At 37.3% G+C, this 12278-nt stretch overlaps 3 protein-coding genes across 4 annotated transcripts; 2 read left to right on the forward strand and 1 right to left on the reverse strand.

Annotated features, from left to right (window-relative positions):
* The first annotated feature begins 347 nt into the window (after positions 1 to 347).
* LOC120008119 lies at positions 348 to 2689 on the forward strand. Its single transcript, XM_038858642.1, has 3 exons — positions 348 to 687; positions 1742 to 1958; positions 2044 to 2689. Exons 1-3 carry the CDS (start codon positions 457 to 459, stop codon positions 2406 to 2408), a joined length of 813 nt encoding a protein of 270 aa, XP_038714570.1. The 5' UTR covers positions 348 to 456; the 3' UTR covers positions 2409 to 2689.
* Positions 2642 to 8905, reverse strand: LOC120008118 (abhydrolase domain-containing protein C22H12.03). Of its 2 annotated transcripts, none has more exons than XM_038858641.1 (13): positions 8529 to 8905; positions 8309 to 8374; positions 7935 to 7961; positions 7602 to 7692; positions 7422 to 7465; positions 6964 to 7062; positions 5967 to 6024; positions 5788 to 5840; positions 5315 to 5416; positions 4455 to 4520; positions 3969 to 4090; positions 3535 to 3706; positions 2642 to 2889 (listed from the first exon to the last, which is right to left on the reverse strand). In XM_038858641.1, exons 1-13 carry the CDS (start codon positions 8649 to 8651, stop codon positions 2821 to 2823), a joined length of 1092 nt encoding a protein of 363 aa, XP_038714569.1. In that variant the 5' UTR covers positions 8652 to 8905; the 3' UTR covers positions 2642 to 2820. The 2 variants fall into 2 exon arrangements, with proteins under 2 accessions (XP_038714569.1, XP_038714568.1); XM_038858640.1 differs by having other exon boundaries at positions 8240 to 8374.
* Positions 8906 to 9305: 400 nt separating this feature from the next.
* Positions 9306 to 11712, forward strand: LOC120006897 (pentatricopeptide repeat-containing protein At1g71490). The gene has a single exon (XM_038857016.1). It carries the CDS (start codon positions 9378 to 9380, stop codon positions 11547 to 11549), a length of 2172 nt encoding a protein of 723 aa, XP_038712944.1. The 5' UTR covers positions 9306 to 9377; the 3' UTR covers positions 11550 to 11712.
* Positions 11713 to 12278: the final 566 nt, after the last annotated feature.

A 12278-nucleotide genomic window follows, 5' to 3' on the forward strand; every position in this document is an offset into this window, starting at 1 on the left:
TTCTCAGTGATAATATTCGAACTCATAACCTTTTGTGTCCATACGATTTGGCCCTGCGGTGATCCACCACTAAACTATCACCCAAGTATTAAAATTTGATGAACACATTTAGAACATCCTTTAAAAAAATATTTCATGCATTTAATTGAATGATTTATTTTGAATACAATTATATATAATCGATTACTTGATTTGCTATTGTAAGATATGTATATTGTATAATAATATTATTATTATTATTGGTATTACTTATAAAAAAAAGTATATGTAAAGGTGTATATATATGTAGTGCCGACGTGGAAATCCCTATAAATATGTATATCCTTGACCCAATTACTGTTGCAATAGCCTTTTCTTCTCATTCCCTCACGTCTCTCTCTCTCTCCCGGCCCTCTTTTCTTTTCTTCATCAATATCCATCTTCTTCTTCTTCCTTCAAATTAAGGAGAAAAGAGAGATGGGTAATTTTTTTCTTGAAGAAGAGAAGGCTCTTATTGGTAATTATCACAATGGACATGACTCCTTCATGGACAACCTTGAAGAGAAAGTAATTCCTGTGCTGAATCCATCTTTGGACGGTGGTGATCATTTCGATGATGATGATGGTGATGGTGAATCCAGCAACCATGATTCAATTGATTCTCTGGAGAGGAACTCATATTGGGAAGCACAAGAGGCTTTGCTTCAGGTACATATATACATGCATATATAGATACATACATATCACATATGTATATGCATATAAACACCACCACAGACATACCTATGCATGGTTGTCATGGATGTATGTGTTAATGCGTTTTCATACGGCAAGATTCAAGTTTAATTTGCGTTCTTAATTTGTAATCAAAGAAATATATGGAAAATAATTTCCTCTATAATTACGGAATCTGACTTAATTTAGGATTAATTGGTTGATCAAAGATTCAGCAGCAGTACGATTCTATATATATCGAATTTTACAAAAATAAAATAAAATAGTGAAAAGAAAATGACGAAAATGTTTTTGTCAAGAAAAGAAAAATCAATGTAATTAAAGTTATGGTCCATAATAATTTGTGTGGTGCACAATACTTGCCCTAATTTTGGTAGAGACTTCTTCAATTATTGGATATTTAGATGCCACGTGTGTGATTGACAGCGTTGCGTCTGGAAATCAAGCCCCCCAAGGTTACTCTAGCTAGGCTTGTTAATTAACTATAGATTTCTCCAATTAAAACCATTTATGACAAAATAATACTCCATAAGAAGAAATCCTAATGATATGGATATTGCGTTGAACAATGAAGGCCAAAAGGGAATGGACTAGGGTATAATTTGATGATCGAGTCGATTCCATGAGTACAAGTTCATTTCATGCCGGTTAGGAATAGGGTTAAATACATTCTTGTTATGAGGATGAGTCATTTGAGCGTATCTAAATAGCTACTATATATGTTTACATATGCATCCTTGCGTCGTTATATTCCATTTATTAGAAATAGAGGTAATTTGGCATGCTTTTTTACATTTTTAATATATATCTCGTAATTTGGGATTCTATTCTATTCATTTTTTTGGGATTCTATTCAATCTAGTAATCGGTTTGTCCATCTTTTTGATCCACCGTAATTGAAAACAGAAATACCTTTTTAGGAGGAAATCAAACTCAACTTCCATGAAACTTTTTTTACTCTTCCAGGTTTTAATTTTGGTATGTTGTAATTGATTACTCTTTCTTTTCTTTTTTTCCATTTGTTCAGGAAGTGTTAGAACGAAATAGCTTAACAGGATCAAAATTAAGGCAAGAGGTGAGCAGAATAATAGAGCAAGCGAAAGAGAATAGCTTCTGCAATTGCCACAATGATGCACACTGCACTCATTGTTTACGTCAAAGAGTAGTACATTTGCTCACTGAGAAAGGCTTCCATGCCTCTCTCTGCACTTCTAAGTGGAAACACACCAAGAAGTTCCCTGGAGGTACAAATGCTCTTTGATTTCATTCTATCTAATTCGGTTCAAGATTGCTTTTCTAATCCTTGATGAACATTTTACAAATTTTCAGGGAAGCATGAGTACATTGAATTGATTGCGAGCACGCAAGGACGCAAGAAGCAAGTTACATATTTGATAGAACTGGAGTTCAGAGACCAGTTTAAGATAGCGAAAGCTTGTGAAGAGTACCGGAAACTCATTGCTCGCTTGCCAGAATACTACATAGGAAAACCAGACTATCTGAACGCCATTGTTTGTGTTCTCTGCGACGCAGCCAAGAGATCAATGAAGGAGAAGAAACTCCACATGGGTCCATGGAGAAAGAGGAGATTCATGCAGATGAAATGGTCGAGTTCCTTCGGAAGGAGAGAGTCTCTTCCTGAACCTTTCAGCATCTCTAAGTTGTCTACAGCTCCAGCTGTGGTTGTCACATAAAGTTTTGGCACCTGATGATCATCACCTCTTTAAAGCAAATTGTAGTAATAGTGTACTTCTTCCAATTTTGGTTAGTACTGTGAGTTCTTTTTGCCTTCTCACATGTCACTTTGTTACCATTAGAAGATGGTGTGACATGTGAGTAAAAGTGCTCGTGATCTTAGTCTAAAGTCGAGAGTTTAAGAGAATAAGGGAGCCATTGTCGGGTAATGTAAGTTGTGAGTTTTGGATGCTATTAGAACATTGCAATCCAAATTCATATAACAAAATAGTTGATGCTATTTTATAGTTTACAAACGAATAGGTAGAATCATGCAAGAGCAAGACTAGCTACAGATGTAACCAAAACATTAGTTGTCGTATAACCAGTACACTGGCATGGTAGAATTGAAAGCAAGAACCCAAGCAATGTTTAGGCTTTAAGCCCCTGGAAAGATGATGAAAGAATCTTGAAGAGCCCATCTGGGTTATCAGCATGTACCTGTTGAAAATTCACAACAGATATGAGCATGCCTTTGATTGTGCAAGCAATATAGCACCAAAATGCTCCTGATAGCACCAAAGCTTTCTTATCGAAACATTTATAGTTACATGCCACACCTAACAATAGCATTTCCATTTTGACGTGATTCTGGGTGAAGAGTTTCGCAACATACAAAAGTGAGTAAAAAATAAATAGCATCCGTGCACATGACTTCCGCAATGGACATTTAGGAAACAAACAAGATGTATGTAAAACGATTATTTATAGAAATTGAACCTATGACCTCTAGATTGCAACTCAGCAAATCTACCACCCGGCCAAAACATACAAAAGTCTAACTAAAATAAAAAATAATAATAATATAAGTTCAAGTGTAACAGGGCAAACATGACTACCAAGAAAAAATTTTCAAAAGGGAAAGGAAATAAGGAATGATGGAAGATGTTACTGTAAAATGGCACATGACACATTCTCGAAGTCTCAATGTTTATTGCCATTTGCCAAACAAAATGTATGTATGCAAAAGTAACTTGTACCATTACTATTAGTTAGTTCTTGAGCCAAGGAAAGAAACAAATGTAACAGTCAAAGCATGTGCCCTCAGCAGAAGTATATCGCTTAAAGATTGTGGCAGTTACATACCCAATGTCCAGCATCTTTGAGGACGTGCATTTCAACTCCACCTGCCTCATCAGCAGCCAGTTCCTCAGCCGCATGAATTCGCTGGAGATCTTCAAGAGCCCAACGGTGTAAGCTCCTTTCTGCTTTCAAAAAATTGACATGCACACCTCGAGGCAAATTCTCAACAAATCTCCTGTGTGCAACATTTGATCAAATAAAAAGTACTATGAGTTTTAAAAAAAAAAATGTTCGTAGAGGGCTTAAATTCACAATTTTGCAAGTGAACCAATTCTTTCAACTAAATGCAATACATATCTCCTTCAAACTCTTCTCTCTCTTAAAAATAACGAAAGAAAACAAAGTAAAAAGGCCAAGAGTTTGGGGTGGGAACCTCATCACAGAGATTACGTAAATTTCAAAAAGTGAAACCAGTAACTGAACTCAAGGAAGATTACCATAAATTTGTTTCCTCATAGGAGTGATACATTTCAGAAATTCCCTCAAGGTCAAACACCCATGAGAACCTTGATGATAATGAACCAGGAGTGCCATTTGGTCGAAGGTTAGTTACGACCCACTGAAGATAAAAATCCGAAGAAAATAATCGTTAGATATTACAGGCTTCATAAATGATTTCCAAACTGTGAAAAAAAGAGGGTTCCCGGGGGTGGGAGGGATATGGGAGTCATTGAGTTGAATTCGATTTCTTCAGTTTCCCTTTCCAATACTTGACTAAATTTTATCTAAAACAAAATGCAAGCATGCAAAATCTTTCATCCCTTCCAAAATGATAAAGTCGCATACACAGAAACAACGCATATTCAGATTCATACAAATATCATCATTGAGCTAATTCAGTTTAACTAATATATTATCATGTGCATTAAGTTTAATATACCACTAGTATACAGACGGTTAATATGAAAATGAGATCAATATACCTGAGCCACATCCGTAGAGAACCCTTCTTGAATTAGAGCATTAACAATGTCTCGCTTTGAAGATACCTGCCTTAAAGAAGCATCATAAAATATACTTACATTCATACACAGGAAAAGAAAGGTAAAAAATATACAAAAGGACTGAGAAACTCAACAACACAACAGAAAACATATTGAATAAAAGCAACCACAAAGAGTACAGGTGAAACCAACAAAAAGAAGGATATGGACACAAAACCTAAAAACAAAGATTTGGAAAATAATAATGTTGACAAGCATGATATCATATTCATCCAAGATTAAGGTAGCATATTATGGGTTCAAAGCATCCTCAAATCATGTAATGTAGGAAAGCATTAATTCCTTTGGAAAAAAACACCCAGGAGAATCACACAACGAAAACATGTTTAACATGGAACATAAATTATTTCTGCATAAATTATTGAACATTCTAGCATCTGTTCAAAGAAAAGTCAAGAAATAACTTATCTGATGGGAAAAGTAGCCTTTTCCCATCAAATAAAAATAACTGGCTACTATAAATTATCTAATAATTTATGGAAAGAAGTTAGCATAAAAGTATGATAGGTAATTAGGTATCTCTACATCCTAAAGTTAAGAATTCAGTATTCGCATACTTGCACTGCATGCTATAAATATCTTGTACCCACATCAGTCACTAGAAGGTATTTCGACACAACAGAAATATAAATGTTTTCCAATAAAAATAGTCATAATGCAGCATCAATAAAACAGTCGGTACCCAAGAGGGCAAAACCATGAGCACATTCTTCATTGCACTAAACATTCAACACAAGCATGCACATGGGTGTGTGCACACACAACTTTCAAAAACTAACCTCGTTTGGCATTTTCCTGAGGAAGGATATCAATTCTGCTGGATGGTCATCTCCATCTCCACCAGCTCTAACTTTTCCCGTGGTAGCATCTAAAACCCAGACCTATGGCAAAAAAAGAAAAGGAAAGAAAATCATAAAGGAGCAAAATGACAATGTCAACAGAGATGTTGAGAAGAATATTTCTTTACTTTTGGTTCAGGGGTATAAAACATGATTTCTAAGTATGTTTGGAAGGCTTACAAACCCTGCTATTCTATTTAACATAAAGTTGATAGCTACGAGCATGCCAGAAAATTCAAATTACTTTCTAAGAGTAATAACACTAATAATTAACAACTGTGTACCTGACAATAATCCTCATTAGACAGATGCATTAAATTGATGAATATTAAAAAAAACAAAATAAAACATTGTAACTGGCATCAGCGGACTAGTGAATTGTAAAAACCAACAAAATCAAACCAAAGACTTACCTTGACAGGCCGTGCAAGGGGCTTGGCAGCTTGTTCCACCATGCTCAAGACAACTGCATAAAGTTAGGGAGTATATTAAATATCTTGTTTCGCCTGAAATATGAGTAGATTAAGTATTACATATCATCGCCTGCAAGTCTAGCATGAAGGAGAATTGAATATTAAAATAATTGAATTACCTTTACCGCCAAAGCTATGACCAACAAGAACACGAGGTGTTATTCTAAGTTGTGCAACCTGGTCCAGTGACAAAGACAAAGAATGGCATTACAACGGCTAAAGAAGAAGATAGGAGGGAAAACAGAGAACAAAGTACTATGCTAAATATTCAATGAAGCTGTCCCAGAAAACCCCAGACGCACACCTCCACTTCTTCCACCCGTTTCTAGTCATATTAGACGCATCTTCACTAATGACTCCATAATCTTCAAAATCGAGCCGAGATATTTTAAAATCTTACATTTGTTGCTTCTTTCCCATCTAATGTAGCCTATGTTTATCCAGATTAAAAAACACTTTAACAGACATGATATGAAAAACTTTATCAGCATCATTGATATGCAAACAACCATGTTTATGACCAAAGTTCACTTACAAGTGGTTGAACCATGTGGAATAGAAAGAATATAAAAATTAAGAAACAAATGGAAGACTGAGTTTTTTTATTTGTTTTCAATAAATTGAGCTGAGAAATAGTCTAATAACTGCTTGAGAGAAGCATCCAGCAAATTTTTACAGCCCATCACTATCTTAAATGAATGGAATTAGGCCTACCAAAATATACAACAAAGATAACAATTGGTAAAGTTCAGTCAGATAAATGCACCAGGGCATGTAAATGTTTCATTTCTCGTGCCATCAGTGGTCATACTTGGCTAGACAGAATCAGCGATCATGTAAATAGCACAAAATTGAATCAATACATATAGCACATTTGGAATATGACAACTACAGTTATTTGATTCCAGTTGAAATGGGATCACATAGGCATACCACCCCTCCCATCCTATAGCCAGTCGATGGAGGGAATCGTAGATTCAAAAGGTAAAAATTTAGTGTGGATAGATGGCTGGATTTCAGCAACTCCAGCAGTAATGTGAAATTGTGAATACAGTAACCAGGCTAGACCATGTGTTATATTTTATATTTTTATTGTATCGAAGCAGAAAACCGCACCAGCTTTAAAACATCAAGAGCAGTTGAGGCAACGGTATGAGGACCCCTCTTTGAGATTGATGCTGAATCACCATGGCATCGCAAATCTACTAAGAGGAACTGCACATGAACATAAATATTGAGAATACGAAGGATTCTTATCGATAACCCAGATCAAAACGTATAATGCAGTTAAGTACATCTAATCCCCAGCACTATAAGAAATTCAAAATACTCTAAGGACAAAAATTGAAGTAAAAAAAACAAGTTTTAATGGAAAAAATCGTGGATAATCGATATATGGCCAACTAAGCATTGCAACTATAGACAGACATACTTCCCCATCATAAGAATGAATACATGCATAAAAATCTCATTTGAAAATTTGAGGATGAGAGGGAGAAAATTAATATAAACACAAATGGAAACAATTCCTTGAAAAAATGTACTAAACAATTCAAAACATCATCAAACAATACCTGCCATGCAGGAAATTCCAGTGCCAATTTCCGAGAAAAAGTTCCTGCAATTATTTTTAACTAGTGAGATCCCAAGTTATTTATTTATTAAGGTGCCAAAAGGGTGCAACCAAGGGAGTTGAAACCTCAAGCACAACAGAGCAATGTGCTACCAGACCACAAGTAATGCACTAGACATACCCCAATTTTTTCTGCTACCTAGGATGCCATGCAGGAGCACTGCTGTTGGTGGATCCGGTATTGACTTGTCTATCGTAGAACCCCATTTAACCTGCACATCATATTTCTTATCATAAATGACAAATTCCCAAGAATCCCAACATAAGTAGCATCATCCACTTTGTAATTAGTACATCTTGTCCAACAGCCTCAAAGCCAACCATATTATGTCAGAAAGCATTATTTCAAATTCTTTTCCCAAAGGTCTATCCTAAAATGTGATTTCCTAGTTAGACAGAATGAAACAAATACCATATATGCGACAAGGAAAGTAAGAAATACATGAAAACTTACGAGTTCCCCTTGCACAAGATCAAATGCCTGCAAGGACACGTGGAGAAATCAGAAGCTCCATATTTGAAAACAAAGCTATATTTATAGCATAGTTTGTTTGATCAATATCTGCCCTGATGATTTATTACGAAGAGTTGAGCTACGACCTTACTTGAACAGGATCATGAAGAGTTAAGCGATAAGAGGTACGTAGTATGCTGAATATGAAGAAAGAATCACTAACAGATTATCAAAATTTACCATTCCCTCTCCCGATATCACTTCTAATCAAAGTATACATATACATATACAGGTAACTTCATTACCAAGATACCAGGAGGCGCATCCACATCCCTGACACGCCCAAGCCTTTCTTCAACTAAAGCCATACGTACATTTTTATCTTGAGCTGTCCTCCTCGATCCAGAAAGCGCCAACCGAGAGATCGGAAATGAATCACTCTACAATGAGGAAAACAAGAATTAAACGCCATCTTCATAGTTCATCCATAAAATTTTGAGAATTAGCAAAAGAAATAGGAATCAACTTTCACAAACATTGAAAACAGATAGACGAAAACAAAATCGTTTTAAATCAAAAGAGACTTCATTTCACCTGGCGAGGCCTCCAATTGAACCTGCAGGAAACTGATCCGAACTTGAGCCTCTTCTCCGAAGTGTTAACAACCGTAGCACCTTCACCGCAAATCAACGCTGTAAAATTCGAAAACGCCGACATTATCTCTCAACTTCCTCCTCTAAAACACCATGAACGAACAAGCTTCCAACAAGTCGACGCGTTGCATAAACCAATGCAGAACCGAAGAAGCAGAAAGTTGAAGAAAATTAGGTCACGCTTTTGTCTTCAAAGAGAGATTATAAACGGAGAAAGAGTTGGAGGCGGAGACACCGAGGCGAAGCTTGCGATCGGTGTCTCCCTTGGCCCCCTTCTTTTGGTGTGTCCCTCTTTGTTTCTTCTTTGCATTTCTTTCGTGGCTGAAGTGGAAACCGTCTGTGGCTGCGAAATGTCTTAAGTGGACCCCCGCAGAAAATTATGGGCCACAACTGTTGTATTTGGGCCTCCACTCAAAATCCAAAGTCCAAACTAACAAGTAGCAACTGGACAATTGTCTTGGGCTTAGGCAGTTAGGCCTATCACGCCGACCCTTAGTAACTTCAAGTCCTCAAATCCATTACTCGATTGAGCTCATGAGTGGCGCCGTCTCTGTCACCTTTTGGCTTCATAAACCTCTTGGCTTCTTCCCTGCAAAACCCTCAACATGGTCACCAGCGGCTGCGGAGTGACTCAATGATTCAATTCACTTTCTGGAATCGTGATCTCACAGCTAGAGAAATGCTTCTAGTAATTAATGGAGCCTGCAGATTTTCGTTTAGGTGAGTACATCTTGAGTTCGTAATCGGTAATCCTATGTTTGGTTGTTGACAAAAGACAGGAAAATGGTGCATGCCTTCTTCTGTACCTTGTTTTATACTAAGGGGTCTGTCAATATCCCAAATTCAAAAATTCATACCTAAAAGTTGGAAACAGAGTGTCAAACAGGTGGAACCTGATGAATCTATGGTAGAGAACCTTCTGAAATCCCTTAAAGATTTTGCAAGCCAGGGAAATTTATTGAAAGCTTTCAGTGTCTTCTCTTTAATTCAATGCCATGCCTCTTCTACTGCTTCGCATCACCTTCTCTTACACCCAATATCTTATGTTATTGAATCTTGTACTAGTTTCCGACTTTTTGCCCAAGGCAAACAGCTTCATGGCCTCATTGTTTCTTCGGGTTTTGAACAAAACCCGGTTATTGTTCCAAAGCTTGTTGCTTTTTATGCAGCCTTCAATCACCTAGTTGATGCACACACTATTACTGAAAATTCAAACATTTTGCACCCTTTGCCTTGGAACCTGCTCATCTCTTCCTACGTTAGATATGGATGTTTTGGGGTGGCACTTTCTGCCTACAAGCAGATGGTTAGTAAGGGGATCAGACCGGATAATTTCACTTTCCCGTCTGTTCTCAAGGCCTGTGCTGAAGAAAATGACCTTACTTTTGGAAAGGAGGTTCATGAGTCCATAGATGCTAGCTGCAATGGGTGGGACTTGTTTGTGCACAATGCATTGATATCAATGTATGGGAAATCAGGCGAAGTGGTTGTTGCTCGTCAATTGTTTGACAAAATGCTGGAAAGGGATGCTGTGTCTTGGAATACTATCATAAGTGTTTATGCCTCCAGAGGCATGTGGGAGGAAGCATTTCAAATGTTTGAGAGAATGCGGTCAGAGAGTGTTCACTTGAATATCATAACTTGGAATACAATAGCAGGAGGGTGCATGCGAACCGGAAATTTTAAGGGAGCACTTCTGTTGCTTTCTCAGATGAGAGCTTGTGGAATTCAGTTAGATCCAGTGGCAATGGTTAATGGTTTGGGTGCATGTTCACACATTGGGTCCATCAGACAAGGGAAAGAGATTCATGGTTTCGCCATTCGAAATTTTGTTGACGGATTTGATAATGTTAGAAATGCCCTGATCACCATGTACTCCAGGTGCAATGACCTTAGGCATGCCTATCTTATGTTTCAACTTATAGAAGCTAAGAGTATCATTACTTGGAATTCCTTGCTTTCTGGTTATGCCCACTTGGACAGATCTGAGGAAGCCTCTTTCCTGTTTAGAGAAATGTTGCTTTCTGGATTCAATCCAAATTATGTGACAATTGCCAGCATTCTTCCCCTCAGTGCTCGGGTGGCAAATTTACAGCATGGTAGAGAATTCCATTGTTATATCACAAGGCGTATAGAATTTGAGGACAAATTATTATTATGGAATGCTCTTGTGGACATGTACGCAAGATCAGGTAAAGTTCTAGAAGCCAAAAGGGTGTTTGATTCAATGAGCATAAGGGATGAAGTTACTTATACTTCCTTGATTGCTGGATATGGGATGCAAGGGGAAGGAGGAGCTGCTTTGAAAATATTTGATAAAATGAAAAGGTTTCAGATCAAACCAGATCATATAACTATGGTTACAGTTCTGTCAGCTTGTAGCCATTCAGGTTTAGTAGCTGAAGGCCAAATGCTGTTTGAAAACATGATTAGGGACTATGGCATATTGCCTCGTTTGGAGCATTTTGCTTGCATGGTTGATCTGTTTGGGAGGGCTGGATTGTTGCACAAAGCAAAGGACATCCTTGTGAGGATACCTTATAAGCCCACCTCTGCGATGTGGGCCACTCTACTAGGAGCTTGTCGGATCCATGGAAATACTGTAATCGGGGAATGGGCAGCTGAGAAGTTGTTGGAGATGAGGCCTGAAAATTCGGGTTATTATGTGCTTATTGCTAATATGTATGCCGCTGCTGGTTGTTGGAACAAGCTAGCTAAGGTAAGGACTTCTATGAGAGACGTTGGCGTCAAGAAGGTTCCTGGATGTTCATGGATTGATGTCGGCAACGGATTTTCATCTTTTGTGGTTGGGGACACACTCAATCCTCAAGCACATGAGCTTTACCCAATATTGGATGGATTGACTGAGCTAACGAAGGATGCTGGTTATGTTGCCAGAAATGATTTTGAATCAGATGATGAAGGTTTTGAAGCAATAGCAGTGTTACAACAGAAAAAATAAAAAAAAATACTAATAATCTGTTGTCCCATCTTGATTGAATTTACCATTCTTTCTTCATGAATATTGAAGTTACTGTTGAACATAGAAATTTGATTGCTTTGGCATTTCATTTTGCACGGTTATTGTTATTTACACTGTCATATCGCAAAAAGAATTGAGAATAGCTTGCGATTCATTTCTCATGTACTATATGGAGATAAACAGGGAGATGGTAGACTTGGGCAGTTGGATTTGTGCACAATGGATTCTGTAGAAACTTATGCTTTATGTTCGCATTCCAGATTTCTTTGTATGGTAGACTTGGATTTGTGCACAATGGATTCTGTAGAAACTTATGCTTTATATTCCATTCCAGATCTCTTTGGTGCATTTACCAGTTTTTGTTTCAATTAGGATATTATCATGAACTAACATATTTGTATTGATGTAACCATGAACAGATTATTGCTGCTACAAGAGATGTCCAAGAAAAGAAGGAAATATATGCACCATAAAACATTTTTCCCCTGGATTCAGCTGAGGATTCATGGTCTGGATTATTTAGGATCATTCTAACACTTTTTAGAATCCATTAGACGAGACAGGAAGTCTTTCCAATGATAAAGGAAAGCGTGAGTCTTTGCTCCTCCAGTAGTAATATATTTCCAGCGAATGAGAGTTCTGTGGGAGAAAGCTTTTTACACTAGGGATTTGAGTGCCTTCCCCTAAAAAATCTGCTTCCCTCGCAGC

Source organism: Tripterygium wilfordii, chromosome 10, assembly GCF_013401445.1.
Source record: "Tripterygium wilfordii isolate XIE 37 chromosome 10, ASM1340144v1, whole genome shotgun sequence".
Taxonomy (NCBI): Eukaryota; Viridiplantae; Streptophyta; class Magnoliopsida; order Celastrales; family Celastraceae; genus Tripterygium; species Tripterygium wilfordii.

What these genes read in the sequence shown, in the direction of transcription:
- LOC120008119 (XM_038858642.1), top strand. Translation starts at nt 457, where the DNA reads ATGGGTAATTTTTTTCTTGAAGAAGAGAAGGCTCTTATTGGTAATTAT. An exon ending in CACAAGAGGCTTTGCTTCAG is followed by an intron (nt 688 to 1,741) that starts GTACATATATAC and finishes CCATTTGTTCAG; the next exon opens with GAAGTGTTAGAACGAAATAG. An exon ending in CACCAAGAAGTTCCCTGGAG is followed by an intron (nt 1,959 to 2,043) that starts GTACAAATGCTC and finishes ACAAATTTTCAG; the next exon opens with GGAAGCATGAGTACATTGAA.
- LOC120008118 (XM_038858640.1), bottom strand. Translation starts at nt 8,651, where the DNA reads ATGTCGGCGTTTTCGAATTTTACAGCGTTGATTTGCGGTGAAGGTGCT. An exon ending in ATGCGCCTCCTGGTATCTTG is followed by an intron (nt 7,962 to 8,239) that starts GTAATGAAGTTA and finishes GTGTCCTTGCAG; the next exon opens with GCATTTGATCTTGTGCAAGG. An exon ending in CCCTTGCACGGCCTGTCAAG is followed by an intron (nt 5,417 to 5,787) that starts GTAAGTCTTTGG and finishes TTTTTGCCATAG; the next exon opens with GTCTGGGTTTTAGATGCTAC.
- LOC120006897 (XM_038857016.1), top strand. Translation starts at nt 9,378, where the DNA reads ATGCCTTCTTCTGTACCTTGTTTTATACTAAGGGGTCTGTCAATATCC.